The 16,161-nt window shown below is 41.5% G+C and overlaps 3 protein-coding genes across 3 annotated transcripts; all 3 read left to right on the forward strand.

The window, feature by feature from the left end:
• The first annotated feature begins 1,883 nt into the window (after positions 1-1,883).
• Positions 1,884-2,825, forward strand: LOC107326690 (olfactory receptor 10AG1-like). The gene has a single exon (XM_088142530.1). The coding sequence runs from the start codon at positions 1,884-1,886 to the stop codon at positions 2,823-2,825; it is 942 nt and encodes a 313-aa protein (XP_087998656.1).
• A 5,312-nt stretch (positions 2,826-8,137) lies between these two features.
• Positions 8,138-9,079, forward strand: LOC148215693 (olfactory receptor 10AG1-like). The gene has a single exon (XM_088142532.1). The coding sequence runs from the start codon at positions 8,138-8,140 to the stop codon at positions 9,077-9,079; it is 942 nt and encodes a 313-aa protein (XP_087998658.1).
• A 5,793-nt stretch (positions 9,080-14,872) lies between these two features.
• On the forward strand, positions 14,873-15,814 carry LOC148215694 (olfactory receptor 10AG1-like). The gene has a single exon (XM_088142531.1). The coding sequence runs from the start codon at positions 14,873-14,875 to the stop codon at positions 15,812-15,814; it is 942 nt and encodes a 313-aa protein (XP_087998657.1).
• The last annotated feature ends 347 nt before the right edge of the window (positions 15,815-16,161 follow it).

A 16,161-nucleotide genomic window follows, 5' to 3' on the forward strand; every position in this document is an offset into this window, starting at 1 on the left:
CTCTCATAGGTATAAATTGTGCATAAAATGGATCTAGGTAGGCCCTCATAGCCATAGCTGTCCTCAGCCACCTCCTTCATAATGAAGAACCAGGAGTCATAAAGACAACAGCAACCTCGTCTCTCTGGACTTCTGATCTTGTAGGATTAAACTGCTTTCAGGAGTTAACAGCACAGTTCAGCAGCCAGCAAAAATTATGGATAAATTATTTCCTTGGAGATTCAATTGGGTGATAGATTTACTTACAATTTCCATTTCTATGGCCACCCATTCAAGCAACATTATGGGAGGCTTATAAGGATAAAACAGCAATATGAATACTTTAGTGATGAAGAATTAATATTCGTACTCCTCTGGATGAGATTGAAATCATGTGGATATCAGACAGTATGGAAGAAATATGAGTGGAACTGAAATAAACTGGCCTTTCTGTAGCTCAGGGAGGAAGAGACATATTAAAATGCTGCTTGGCCCGAAGGCTTTCCACATGGTTATCGATCATCATGACCAATAGAGTGTTCAGCAACAATAAAATTATTCCACAGGTAGGCATTACCTTTTGGACTACAATGCCTATAAAATGCCTCAGTCAGCAAGGAAAATGGTCAGAGAGTCCTGGAAAGGGAAACCAAGGTATCCAGCATCTGAGGGCATTGTGTTTCCTCACTCTGCTGAAAGCAAGGCTTCCCCCAAGGCCCAGGCGGTCCTCTTGGTATTCATTTACCAGATCCCCAGGGTGAATCCTCAGCCTTCTCTCAGGCGATCTTGTTAGAGAAAAGAGTCCTCTCGTCTCTCTAGAACTTCTGATCCTCTAGGAGTCATGTGGTTTTAAAGCCTCCTTCGTGGTCTCTCATGTTGGCTGATGCAAAATACCTACATATATGAAATACTTTTCTCCAGAAGTAGGGATTCATGAAGACTCTTCTGTGGCGGAAGCATCTTCAAGACCTTGAATTGTCAGAGCATATTGGAGCATTTCCAGCTCTTCACAAGAAGAAATACCCGATTTTTCTAAAAATAGCACAAAGCAATTCAAAAGTAAGAGTAATACTTAGTACTTTCCCTGAGTATTGCATTTTGGTGGGTTGGTTCTTCCTCTTGTACAATTTCACGAAAAGTTCTATTTTTAAATGATATTCAGTAGAACACTAAGAGAGTTTCATTGTCATTGTTTCACCTATTCTTTAACAGTGAATTCTTTTCAGCCTGGAACAGATGATGCCTGAAATTTCTGCCCATTTTCATTTTCTGCCTAGCTAGAAAAAGCATTCTTTAGCTAACAGGAATGGCTGCTCATTGACGATAAACAATGGGTACAAATCACATTTAAAGGTGGTTAATCTGCCGTTGTCTAAGTCAGTTTTCTCAAACCTGCGATCTTCCCTCTGTCTTACGATTTCAGCCACAATCCACATACACACTTTCAGTTATGGAAAATTCTTAATTTAAATGAAATCAATAAATACTGACCTAATTCTTTCTGAATACTTATTGACAGAATACATCAAATAATAAACAAGAAAATTATGAAACTGTAGTCCAGCCAAATCAAACATCTGCCCTATCTTCAAGATGGCCATATTCAAAATTCTGGCATTGAAGATTCAGACAAATCTATTCAGAGAAATCATCCTAGAATCGTTGAGTTATTCACTAATATGACGTAATCATGCCCAAAGCACACATAGCACTAAACTGAATTTGTACTCTCCATTTCCTATTTCCAGGACTTGATCCAACTTACAACTTCTAGTATAAGGAAACAAGAAATAGGTTTCAGGGGAAACAAAGCTATCTCATTGTTAAAAATGGTTAAGGAAAATTGTTTAATTATTTATTTAACTATCCTCTTAATGTTATCAGGCTCTGATCTAGAAGATACCATGAAAGAAGACAACCAGTCCTGCTTGACTGAGGTTGTCCTACTAGGCTTCTCAGATCTCCAGACCATGCGAGAACTTCTGTTTTGTCTCATTCTAACATTCTACTTCATGGCCTTGATGGGCAACAGCCTGATTTTCCTCCTCACCATGCTCAATTCTACCCTTCATACCCCAATGTACTTCTTCCTTTGGAACTTGTCGTTTTTGGAAATTGGTTATACCTCCAACATCAGCCCAAAGATGCTCCTGAACCTATTATCAGAGAATCAGACTATATCCTTTTGGGGGTGTGGATGTCAAATGTGTTTCTCCATTCTCTTTGGTCTCACAGAGTGTTGTCTTCTTTGTGTCATGGCGTATGACCGCTATGTTGCCATTTGCAAACCCTTGCAATATCCATATATCATGAACTACAGAGAATGTGCTAAGCTTGCTGCTGCCTCATGGGCCATTGGTGTATTCGTGAGTTTGGGGCAATCTATTTCAATCCTCACCCTTCCCTTCTGTGGGTCAAATAGAATCAGCCATTTCTTCTGTGATATTAAGCATGTTCTGAGACTGGCCTCCACCAATACTTACAAAGATGAACTGGCTGTTCCCATGGTAGCAGTTGTAGTTATCCTGGTACCCCTTTTACTCATCCTTTTTTCCTACACCCTCATCATCTCCACTATTCTCAGAATGCCACTGGCCAAGAACAGGAGCAAAACATTTTCCACTTGTTCCTCACATCTCACTGTCGTCTTCCTTTTCTATGGACCTGGCATTATTACCTACATTCGTCCCAACTCAGCACATTCCATGGACAATAACAGATTCCTGTCCCTGCTCTACACAGTAGTGACCCCAAGCTTGAACCCCATCATTTACAGCTTGAGGAATAAAGAGATAAAAGCTGCTTTCAAGAAATCTGTAACAAGGTTATGGATCCGCTTTAGGTAATAATCCAAGAATACAGTTGGTTTCATCCTTTTCTCAAATTGCAGTTCTTGTGCAAACATTTACAGGTAAAGATGAAGTCTAGAAGACGTTAGTAGCAGATGTTACCCTTCACTCCTGCACAACCCAGAGTTGGAGACAGATTTATTTCAAGAAGGAAAGGGCCCTGACAGGAAACCTAAGTTTTTCATTCTGGTAAAACACAAGCAAAGGATCGACCGGCCATTTCCTTACAAGGAAGCCTGCCAGACAGCTCAGGCAGTATGAGAGGGTAAAAAAAGAATGACAGAAGAAAGAGGCAGTGTGTGGGGGAGAAGGACCAAGGTGAGATGCAAGGAGGATGAGACTTCAGGTGTACTACAAGAACAGTGCCTGGGTGTCAACCACACCTCCTGCTGAGGAACAGATGGCTCTTGCTCCATCAGGGGTGTAAAAGAGTGTGTTAGGGCTATGTCTGAACCAGAGGCCGTAACACAAGCCCATTGAAGTGCAGTGTCCATTGAAGTGGGGTTTGGGTTAATGAGTGGCTGCTTGTTTTGGTGTCAGCATCTGTGTGTATCTTCCTGGGAATTAGGCAGGGTTTTTTCTTCTATTGAGTTGTTAATGAGTGGCTGCTGGGGGTGATTAGTATGTTCATTGTGTGAGCTGCTCACACGTACTGGTGGTTGAGCTGAGTTCGTTGACCTTTTGCAGGCTGTATTTTTCAGGATTGGTAGCCAGGTTTTGTTGATTTTTAGACTCTCCTCTTTTTTATTGAAGCTGTGCTGGTGTTTGTGAATCTCAATGGCTTCCCCGTACAGCCTGGTATAGTGGCTGTTGGTGTTGTCCAGTATCTCTGTGTTTCCAAATAGGATTTTGTGTCCAGTGTGCTTGAGAGCATGTTCAGCTACTACAGATGTTTCTGGTTGCTGTACTCTGCAGTGTCTTTCATGTTCTTTTATCCTGGTCTGGATGCTGCGTTTTGTGGTCCCGATGTATACTTGCCCGCAACTGCATAGTATGCGGTATGTACTCCTGCGGCAGTGAGGGGATCCCTTTTGTCTTTTGCTGATTTTAGCACCTGTTGTATTTTTCTGGTGGGTCTGAAGATTGTTTGGAAATTGTGTTTTTCCATCGGTTTTCCCATGCGATCTGTGACCCCTTTGATGTAGGGCAGAAATACTTTGTTGGTGGGTGGCTGTTTTTCTTCTTCAGTCGCATGTTGTTTTCTTGGTTTGATGGCTCTTTTTATTTCATTCTTGGAGTAGCCATTCGCTTGTAGGACCCAATAAAGGTGGTTAAGTTCAGAGTTTAGGAATTGGGTTTTGCAGATCCGACTGGCCCAATCCATCAGGGTTTTGATGCCGGTCACAGATGCTGGCGAAACGTTAGGAAACAAAACTTCCAAAACATGGGCACACAGCCCGGAAGACCCACACCAGCCACTCTTCCTCCTTATTAAAAAAAACTCTGTTATCCATTTGTGCATTTCTATAACTTCAGTGTTTCATTATCTTCCACTGAAATATTTCACCTCACATGCTTCTCATTCTTCACTGACAAAACTGTTGAATCCCTGATTTAACATCTACAAATGTAGTAATTACAACTCTGGCAACGTAACAACCATGCAATGATGTAGCTACCTGGAGGAGACTAGACCTCCCTCACAGGGATGTTGTTTCTCTGCCACTGGATACAGAAATCCGGGTCATTCCCTGGATATCCCCCAATGTCATTCCAAAAGAGACCGCGGCCATAGTGGCGTTCCAGGAATGGGGTTGACAAAGGGTATCAGCACTGTAAAACTTTCAACATAAAAATAGTCCCTGATCAAATTCTGATATGGAGGCCTGTTCATTTCAGAGAGATAGTCCTTATGGTGCTCTGAGTAGAAGCTGTTTCTCTTTTCATTCCATTCAAGGTTTACTACTGGGGGTCGGAAAGAGAATTGCCAGAATCACTATGGTAATTCTGAGTTCAGAAATGTGATGTGCGGTATAGATTATAAGATTGCCAATTTTTATTCCTCCTTGTCTCACAATGCTTGATACACCACAGTATCAGATAAGCTAAGGTAGTCTAGGGTAATAATTCTCTCTACCAATATTATTCAAATCCTTCTGGTGTTAATGCAGCCAATAGACCAGTGGGTGCTAAAAGTTCTTTTCCATTTCTTTGTTTCTAAGTCTATAAATCAAGGGGATTAACATGCGTCTTCCCATACACCATATTCACCAGAGTATCCTGGTCTGGATGATTGCTGGAGGAAGGCCTTAGGTATGGGAATATAGTGGCTTGTGCAGGAAAGACAGACCACTGTGAAGTGGGAGGCACAGGTGGAGAAAGCCTTATGCTGCCCATCAGCAGAAGGAATCGTCAGAATGAATCGTCAAAACTAAGATCATGGCATCTGGACCCATCAATTCCTGGCAAATAGAAGGGATAGAAATGGAAGCAGTAACAGACTTTATTTACTTGGGCTCCAAGATCACCGCAGATGGAGACTGCAGTCATGAAATTAAAAGACGCTTGCTCCTTGGGAGGAAAGCTATGGCAAACATAGACAGTATATTAAAAAACAAAGGCATCACCTTTCCGACAGAGATCCGCATAATCACAGCTATGGTTTTTCTAGTAGCAATGTATGGCTGTGAGAGCTGGACCATAAGGAAGGCTGAGCACCAAAGAATTGATGCCTTTGAACTGGGGTGCTGGAGAAGACTCTTAGGAGTCACTTGGATTGCCAGGAGGTCAAAGCAGTCAATCTTAAAGGAAATCAACCCTGACTGCTCATTGGAAGGATTGATAGTGAAGGACAAGCACTTTGGCCATCTAATGTGAAGAAAGGACGCTTTGGAAAAGACCCTGAGGCTGGGAAAGATTGAAGGCAAAAGGAGAAGGGGACGGCAGAAGATGAGACGGTTAGAGAGCATCACTGAAGCAATGAACATGAAACCGAGCAAATTCTGGGAGGCAGTGAAGGACAGGAAGGCCTGGCACAAAATGGTTCATGGGGTCACGAAGAGTCAGATACAACTTAATGACTGAACGACAACAACAACATGTGCTCTAATCCTAACCCTAATCTAACAAAATAAAAAACACATAGGCAACGCCAATTTAAATATTAATTGAGGGTGTTCACAGAATAAAACAAAGCACCCATACAGGCTCCACTAATATCCTGACCCCACTGACTGTGGGAAGAGACAGACCTTGAAGGCCTTCTGGAAGACCAATGGGTCAGTGCAATCTGAACCTCGGGTGAGGCTGTTTCATAGAGCAGGCCCAATGGCACAGGAACCGTGTCTCCATTAGGTGTCATTGCTTTACGAAGGGACCTGGAGTACGCACCCCTTGTTAGTGTTGGTGGGATGGGTGGTAACCACTGAAGGCAGGTGGTCCTGCAAGTGACTAAAGCATCAGTGAGCCAGAGTACTGCCTCTCAACCCTCTCATAGGTATAAATTGTGCATAAAATGGATCTAGGTAGGCCCTCATAGCCATAGCTGTCCTCAGCCACCTCCTTCATAATGAAGAACCAGGAGTCATAAAGACAACAGCAACCTCGTCTCTCTGGACTTCTGATCTTGTAGGATTAAACTGCTTTCAGGAGTTAACAGCACAGTTCAGCAGCCAGCAAAAATTATGGATAAATTATTTCCTTGGAGATTCAATTGGGTGATAGATTTACTTACAATTTCCATTTCTATGGCCACCCATTCAAGCAACATTATGGGAGGCTTATAAGGATAAAACAGCAATATGAATACTTTAGTGATGAAGAATTAATATTCGTACTCCTCTGGATGAGATTGAAATCATGTGGATATCAGACAGTATGGAAGAAATATGAGTGGAACTGAAATAAACTGGCCTTTCTGTAGCTCAGGGAGGAAGAGACATATTAAAATGCTGCTTGGCCCGAAGGCTTTCCACATGGTTATTGATCATCATGACCAATAGAGTGTTCAGCAACAATAAAATTATTCCACAGGTAGGCATTACCTTTTGGACTACAATGCCTATAAAATGCCTCAGTCAGCAAGGAAAATGGTCAGAGAGTCCTGGAAAGGGAAACCAAGGTATCCAGCATCTGAGGGCATTGTGTTTCCTCACTCTGCTGAAAGCAAGGCTTCCCCCAAGGCCCAGGCGGTCCTCTTGGTATTCATTTACCAGATCCCCAGGGTGAATCCTCAGCCTTCTCTCAGGCGATCTTGTTAGAGAAAAGAGTCCTCTCATCTCTCTAGAACTTCTGATCCTCTAGGAGTCATGTGGTTTTAAAGCCTCCTTCGTGGTCTCTCATGTTGGCTGATGCAAAACACCTACATATATGAAATACTTTTCTCCAGAAGTAGGGATTCATGAAGACTCTTCTGTGGCGGAAGCATCTTCAAGACCTTGAATTGTCAGAGCATATTGGAGCATTTCCAGCTCTTCACAAGAAGAAATACCCGATTTTTCTAAAAATAGCACAAAGCAATTCAAAAGTAAGAGTAATACTTAGTACTTTCCCTGAGTATTGCATTTTGGTGGGTTGGTTCTTCCTCTTGTACAATTTCACGAAAAGTTCTATTTTTAAATGATATTCAGTAGAACACTAAGAGAGTTTCATTGTCATTGTTTCACCTATTCTTTAACAGTGAATTCTTTTCAGCCTGGAACAGATGATGCCTGAAATTTCTGCCCATTTTCATTTTCTGCCTAGCTAGAAAAAGCATTCTTTAGCTAACAGGAATGGCTGCTCATTGACGATAAACAATGGGTACAAATCACATTTAAAGGTGGTTAATCTGCCGTTGTCTAAGTCAGTTTTCTCAAACCTGCGATCTTCCCTCTGTCTTACGATTTCAGCCACAATCCACATACACACTTTCAGTTATGGAAAATTCTTAATTTAAATGAAATCAATAAATACTGACCTAATTCTTTCTGAATACTTATTGACAGAATACATCAAATAATAAACAAGAAAATTATGAAACTGTAGTCCAGCCAAATCAAACGTCTGCCCTATCTTCAAGATGGCCATATTTAAATTCTGGCATTGGAGATTCAGACAAATCTATTCAGAGAAATCATCCTAGAATGGTTGTGTTATTCACTAATATGACATAATCATGCCTAAAGTCCAAATAGCACTAAACTGAATTTGTACTCTCCATTTCCTATTTCCAGGACTTGATCCAACTTACAACTTCTAGTATAAGGAAACAAGAAATAGATTTCAGAGGAAACAAAGCTATCTCATTGTTAAAAATGGTTAAGGAAAATTGTTTAATTATTTACTTAACTATCCTCTTAATGTTATCAGGCTCTGATCTAGAAGATACCATGAAAGAAGACAACCAGTCCTGCTTGACTGAGGTTGTCCTACTAGGCTTCTCAGATCTCCAGACCATGCGAGAACTTCTGCTTTGTCTCATTCTAACATTCTACTTCATGGCCTTGATGGGCAACAGCCTGATTTTCCTCCTCACCATGCTCAATTCTACCCTTCATACCCCAATGTACTTCTTCCTTTGGAACTTGTCGTTTTTGGAAATTGGTTATACCTCCAACATCAGCCCAAAGATGCTCCTAAACCTATTATCAGAGAATCAGACTATATCCTTTTGGGGGTGTGGATGTCAAATGTGTTTCTCCATTATCTTTGGTCTCACAGAGTGTTGTCTTCTTTGTGTCATGGCGTATGACCGCTATGTTGCCATTTGCAAACCCTTGCAATATCCATATATCATGAACTACAGAGAATGTGCTAAGCTTGCTGCTGCCTCGTGGGGCATTGGTGTATTTGTGAGTTTGGGGCAATCTATTTCAATTTTCACTCATGCCTTCTGTGGGTCAAATAGAATCAGCCATTTCTTCTGTGATATTAAGCATGTTCTGAGACTGGCCTCCACCAATACTTACAAAGATGAAGTGGCTATTCCCGCACTAGCAGTTGTAGTTATCCTGGTACCCCTTTTACTCATCCTTTTTTCCTACATCCTCATCATCTCCACTATACTCACAATGCCACTGGCCAAGAACAGGAGCAAAACATTTTCCACTTGTTCCTCACATCTCACTGTCGTCTTCCTTTTCTATGGACCTGGCATTATTACCTACATTCATCCCAACTCGGCACATTCCATGGACAGTAACAGATTCCTGTCTCTGCTCTACACAGTAGTGACCCCAAGCTTGAACCCCATCATTTACAGCTTGAGGAATAAAGAGATAAAAGCTGCTTTCAAGAAATCTGTAACAAGGTTATGGATCCGCTTTAGGTAATAATCCAAGAATACAGTTGTTTTCATCCTCTTCTCACATTGCAGTTCTTGTGCAAATATTTACAGGTAAAGATGAACTCTAGAAGATGTTAGTAGTAGATGCTACCCTTCACTCCTGCACAACCCAGAGTTGGAGACAGATTTATTTCAAGAAGGAAAGGGCCCTGACAGGAAGCCTAAGTTTTTTACTCTAGTAAAACACAAGCAAAGGATTGACCGGCCATTTCCTTACAAGGAGGCCTGCCAGACAGCTCAGGCAGTATGAGAGGGAAAAAAGAGAATGACAGAAGAAAGAGGCAGTGTGTGGGGGAGAAGGACCAAGGTGAGACGCAAGGAGGATGAGACTTCAGGTGTACTACAAGAACAGTGCCTGGGTGTCAACCACACCTCCTGCTGAGGAACAGATGGCTCTTGCTCCATCGGGGGTATAAAAGAGTGTGTTAGGGCTATGTCTGAACCAGAGGCCGTGACACAAGCCCATTGAAGTGCAGATGGATTTATTGACCGCTCTGGATTCAAAGACACACATAAAGAGGCATGGGGCTAAAGTCCCTCTTTCTGCACTTATTCAGATTAGAATAGGTTGGAGACAGCAACAATTTATTTCCTTGGATATAACACCTCAGGGGCCTAGTGAGGTCCGTGAGGTAATTAGGGTGTAACTCTGAAGCAATGGGGAAGACTACAAAGACAATAGGAGTTTAGAAAAAACAAGGAGGCAATATTCTATGGGGACTCTTTCTGTGTAGGGAGTTACCATTTTTTCCTTCCCCGGAGCTCTGCTCACCTCGCGGTATCTTCTTCTCCAGGCTTACCATCCTTCCTTGGCCTACTCAAACTTTTATGCCTGAGATGATAGGTTAAGCTACTCTGGAAAAGCGTTTTTGTTGAAGGAATAGTTGTCCAATTTGAGAATATGTAACTGAGCCAGTGGTTCATTTTCCCTGGGAAGATACATTTGCGTTAGGAACTTCTAACTTGAACTGCAGAGATGTTCCATTTATTACTTTCATGTGAGATTGATTACTTTCATGCAAAGGGATGTAAAGGAGCATCAGACAGTATGATTTATTCAAGTACATATACAATTGGGCACTCGGTTCAGAGATGGTGCAACATAAGAACTTTGGACTAATTTTGATTTTTCAAAAAAACATAAGATTGATGTATTGGTCTTATTGAAATTGCAAAAATAATAAACTTATACTCTTCCTCCTATTAAAAAAAATCTGTTATCCATTTATGCATTTCTATAACTTCAGTGTTACATTATCTTGTACTGAAATATTTCACCTCACATGCTTCTCATTCTTCACTGACAAAACTATTGAATCGCTGATTTAACATCTACAAATATAGTAATTACAACTCTGGCAACGTAACAACCATACAAGGATGTAGCTACCTGGAAGAGACTAGACCTCCCTCACAGGGATGTTGTTTCTCTGCCACTGGATGCAGAAATCCGGGTCATTCCCTGGATATCCCCCAATGTCATTCCAGAAGAGACCGCAGCCATAGTGGCATTCCAGTAATGGGGTTGACAAAGGATATCAGCACTGTAAAACTTTCAACATAAAAATAGTCCCTGATCAACATGTGATATGGAGGCCTGTTCGTTTCAGAGAAACAGTCCTTATGCTGCTCTTAGTAGAAGCTGTTTCTGTTTTCATTCCGTTCAAGGTTTACTACCGGGGGTAGGAAGGAGAATTGCCAGAATAATTATAGTGAGGAAACAGGTCTTCTTTATGGAATAATCCAAGAATATCCACAGGTTTCACCTCTTCACCAGATCTCCATCTTACACAAGAATTTATGGGGTAGAATGAACACAAGAAGTTGCCAGTGGCAGATGTGACCATAACTCCAAAATGATCCTGAGACTGAGATAGATTTATTCAAAGAAGGGGAGACCCCTGAAAGCAAACCTATGCTTTTTTATTCTGGAATTTTCACAGCTTCAGTTACTCTGGGAAAGTGTTTTTGGAGAAAGGAGAGTTGCCTAATTTAAGACCATATAGCTTGGCCAGTGCTTTGTTTTCCCTCGGACAACATATTTGGGTTAGGGGTTTTAACTAGACCCTGAATGTCTCCCCCATGGTGCTTGGGCAGCAGAAAGACACAGATGATCTCAGCTGTGGGATTGCTATATGTGTGATTTGAGGCTTAGAGTTGGCAGGTGCAGGTGGTTATGGCTTTTGTCATATATGTAATAATAAATGGTCTGAGTGAAGCCTGAAGGGTGAGTTGAAAGTTGGATGGACCAAAAAAGAGAGAAAGGAAAAGGAGGTGACCACGATCTATATAAACCAGAAGGAAATTGACTGTGGTAGCAAATCTGGTGGTAAAGGCTACCCCCCCCCCCGCCCACCCATATACGCACAGGTGAGCTGCAGTCACTACCAAACCCATGAGATCCCCCCCCCCATACATGTGAACTGTTTAATGTGCCCTTGTAATAAAACATTCAGAGCAAGCTGAAGTGACCCTGGGTGGCGACAGGGGGAGGGATCCGACAGGGAGCAATGGCCCAGTGAAAGGAAGTGTGTATGTTCACCCACCATATCTCAGAGATAGTACAGCTGCCACGCTGACCTAGTAGGAAGGGATAAGTAAGAAGAAGGTTGCATGGATGGGTTTATCAAAACCATTCCAACCTCAAGCTGTAATTTCCACTGTGTCTGCTTTTTTCCTTGTCTTGCCTTTGCAATGTAGTCGAACAACGATACATAAGCTCTGGTTCTGCTTTCGATCAGGGCTGTTCAGCCAAGTGCCAATGCTTTGTTGGGAGCCCAGTGTATACTATATGCCTGCTAATAAAATTATGTCCCATCTTCAAAGTGTTTGGGTTGCGTTAGGTAAGGCAAACTTTGGCCAAAACACTCTTGTAATAAATCAAGGAGCCGTTTGTAACAAAGCAGAAAAAGGACATTTGGAGGATGCATCCCTTAAAGAAGAGGAATTACACTATCCCTTCAAGGAATGTTATTCTTAATGTTTTAATGGTCAATAAATAATTGAAGGAGATGGAATATCATAAGTCTGGTGCCTCACTCACCCTGTCTGAAACATTACCTGATCAAGAGAAGAATTCAGAAGACATGAACTTCAAGGTCTCCTTCCAGCTAGTAGCTGTTTCCTGGTTATCTGGTCCCACCAGAGCTTCCCTAGCAATTCAGGCATTGTCCATGTTACATTTTTGCCGACCTCAGGCAATCAGGCACTTTATTTATGAGCAGCTTCTCCTTGCAGAGAAAACATCTTGCCTGCACCGTGTATCCTTCTCCCCCGCTCAAATGTGACCTCAGCACCCTTGCCGATTATCCTTGTAGCATCCATGTACGTCTCCTGGTCATCTTGAGAATCTCCCAGACAGGAAGGTAGAAGATTCTCTCAGCCTGTATTTTCCACTTCATTCTGGTCAACCTGATTTATGGGGCCATCATTATCATCTATGGGGTATCCCCCAGAAATCAGTCACCAGGCTTCCAGAACGCAGTGTAGCCTCAATGACATAGACCTCCTTGACAAATATCCCCAATCAGTGCACTCAGTCATCAGATGAACTTTATGACTTAAAAATATTTGTCATTTGTGCCATCACAAATACTATGTTTTTCAACAGCCTTTTCCCCACAGTCCTCAAGTGTCCTTTGGGGCTTATTTTTGCAGATCAGACAATAAGATAACCTTCAAGGCCTTCTGGAAGACCAACAGGTCAGGGCAATCTGAATCACAGGGGAGGCTGTTTCATAGACCAGGCCCAGTGGCACAGGAACCATGTCTCCGTTAGGTGTCATTGCTTTACAAAGGTACCTGGAGTACACATCCCTTCCTAGGTTGCTGGGATGGGCAGTAACCACTAAAGGCAGGTGTTCCTGCAAGTGTCTAAGGCATCAGTGACCTTGAGCACTGCCTCCCAACCCTCTCATAGGTATAAAATGTGCATAAAATGGATTTAGGTAAACTTTCATAGACACGACTGCCATCTGCCATCTCCTTCTCAACCAAGAACCAGGAGTGATACAGACAACAGCAACCTCGTCTCTCTGCATTTCTGATCTCATAGAATGAAACTGCTTTCATAAGTTAACAGCACAGTTCAGCAGCCAGCAAAAATTATGGATAAATAATTTCCTTGGAGATTGAATAGGGTGATAGATTTACTTATAATTTCCATTTCTATGGCCACCCATTCAAACAACATTATGGGAGGCTTATGAGGATAAAACCAGCAATATGAATAGTTTAGTGATGAAGAATTAATACTCGTGCTCCTCTGTATGAGATGGAAATCATGTGGACATCAGACAGTATGGAAGAAATATGAGTGGAACTGAAATAAACTGGCCTTTCTGTAGCTCAGGGAGGAGGAGACGTATTTAAAATGGTGCTTGGCCCAAAGGTTTTTCATGTGGTTATTGATCACCATGACAGATGGAGTGCTCAGGAACAATAAAAATTATTCCACATGTCGGCATTACCTTTTGGACTACAATGCCTATAAAAGTCAGCAGGGAAAATGGTCAGAGATTCCTGGAAATGGAGCCAAAATATCTGAGGGCATTGCATTTCCTAACTCTCCTTAAAGCAAGGCTTCCCCCAAGGTCCAGGTGGTCCTCTTGGTATTCATTTACCAGATCCCCAGGGTGAATCCCCAGGGTTCTCTCAGGAGATCTTGTTAGAGAAAAAATCCTCTCATCTCTCTAGAATTTCTGATCCTCTAGGAGTCAAGTGGCTTTAAAGCCTCCTTCATGGTCTCTCATGTTGGCTGATGCAAAACACCTACATATCTGAAATGCTTTTCTCCAGAAGAAAAGATTCATGAAGACTCCTCTGTGGCAGGAGCATCTTCAAGACCTTGAATTGTCAGAGCATATTAGAGCATTTCCAGTTTTTCACAAGAAGAAATATTCCATATTTCTAAAAATTTCACAAAACAATTCAAAAGTAAGATTAATACTTAGTACTTTCCCTGAGTATTTCATGTTTGGTGGGTTGGTTCTTCCTCTTGTACAACTTCATGAAAAGTTCTATTTTTAAGTGATATTCAGTAAAGCACTAAGAGAGTTTTATTGTCACTCTTTCATCTATACTTAATAGTGAATTCTTTTCATCCTGGAACAGATGATGCCTGAAATTTCTGCCCATTTTGATTTTCTGCCTAGCAAGAAAAGGCAGTCTTTAGCTAACAGAAATGGCTGATCATTGATGATAAAAAATGGGTACAAATCACATTTAATAGGTAGTTAATCTGCCTTTCTCTAAATGTTTTCTCAAACCTGCAATCTTCCCTCTGTCTTACAGTTTCAGCCACAATCAATGTACGCGCTTTAAGTTATGGAAAATTCTTAATTTAAATGAAATCAATAAATACTGACCTAATTCTTACTGACTTCTTATTATTGACAGAATCCAACAAATAATAAACAAAAAAATTATAAAAGTATAGTCCAGCTAAACCAAACATCTGCCCTATGTTCAAGATGGCCATATTTAAATTCTGACATTGAAAATTCAGACAAATCTATTCAGACAAATGATCCTAGAAAGGTTATGTGGTTCACTAATATGATGTAATCACGCCCAAAGTCCAGATAGCACTAAATTAAATTTGTACTCTCCATTTCCTATGTTGAAGGACTTGATCCAACTTACTACTTCTAGTATAAGGAAACAGGATATAGATTTCAGGGGAAACAAAGCTATCTTTGTTAAAAATGGTTAAGAAGAATTGTTTAATTATTTATTTAATTATCCTCTTACGTTCTCAGGCTTTGATCTGAAAGATACCATGAAAAAAGACAACCAGACCTGCTTGACTGAGTTTGTCCTGCTAGGCTTCTCAGATCTCCAGACCATGCGAGAACTTCTGTTTTGTCTCGTTCTAACATTCTACTTCATGGCCTTGATGGGCAACAGCCTGATTTTGATCCTCACCATTCTCAATCCTACCCTTCACACTCCAATGTACTTCTTCCTCTGGAACTTGTCCTTTTTGGAAATTGGCTACACCACGACCATCAGCCCAAAGACGCTAATGAATTTATTATCAGAGAAGCAGACAATATCCTTTTGGGGCTGTGGATGTCAAATGTCTTTCTTCATTATCTTTGGTCTCACTGAGTGTTGTCTTCTTTGTGTCATGGCGTATGACCGCTATGTTGCCATTTGCAAACCCTTGCAATATCCATATATCATGAACTACAGAGAATGTGCTAAGCTTGCTGCTGCCTCGTGGGGCATTGGTGTATTTGTGAGTTTGGGGCAATCTATTTCAATTTTCACTCATGCCTTCTGTGGGTCAAATAGAATCAGCCATTTCTTCTGTGATATTAAGCATGTTCTGAGACTGGCCTCCACCAATACTTACAAAGATGAAGTGGCTATTCCCGCACTAGCAGTTGTAGTTATCCTGGTACCCCTTTTACTCATCCTTTTTTCCTACATCCTCATCATCTCCACTATACTCACAATGCCACTGGCCAAGAACAGGAGCAAAACATTTTCCACTTGTTCCTCACATCTCACTGTCGTCTTCCTTTTCTATGGACCTGGCATTATTACCTACATTCATCCCAACTCGGCACATTCCATGGACAGTAACAGATTCCTGTCCCTGCTCTACACAGTAGTGACCCCAAGCTTGAACCCCATCATTTACAGCTTGAGGAATAAAGAGATAAAAGCTGCTTTCAAGAAATCTGTAACAAGGTTATGGATCCGTTTTAGGTAATAATCCAAGAATACAGTTGTTTTCATCCTTTTATCAAATTGCAGTTCTTGTGCAAATTTTTACAGGTAAAAATGAACTCTAGAAGATGTTAGCCGCAGATATTACCCTTCATTCCTGCACAACCCAGAGTTCGAGATAGATTTATTTAAAGAAGGAAAGAGCCCTGACAGGGAAGCTAAGTTTTTTATTCTGGTAAAACACAAGCAAAGGATTGACTGGCCATTTTCTTACAAGGAAGGCTGCCAGACAGCTCAAGCAGTATGATGGGGCAAAAAAGGATGACAGAAGAAAGAGGCAGTGTGTGAGGGAGAAGGACCAAGGTCAGATGTAAAGAGGATGAGACTTCA

Source organism: Python bivittatus, unplaced genomic scaffold (assembly GCF_059951505.1).
Source record: "Python bivittatus isolate LINGU-HERP-01145 unplaced genomic scaffold, Pbiv_v1 ctg000440_np1212, whole genome shotgun sequence".
In the NCBI taxonomy this organism is placed as follows: domain Eukaryota; kingdom Metazoa; phylum Chordata; class Lepidosauria; order Squamata; family Pythonidae; genus Python; species Python bivittatus.

Coding starts and splice junctions, on each gene's coding strand:
- LOC107326690 (XM_088142530.1), top strand. CDS start 1,884: ATGAAAGAAGACAACCAGTCCTGCTTGACTGAGGTTGTCCTACTAGGC.
- LOC148215693 (XM_088142532.1), top strand. CDS start 8,138: ATGAAAGAAGACAACCAGTCCTGCTTGACTGAGGTTGTCCTACTAGGC.
- LOC148215694 (XM_088142531.1), top strand. CDS start 14,873: ATGAAAAAAGACAACCAGACCTGCTTGACTGAGTTTGTCCTGCTAGGC.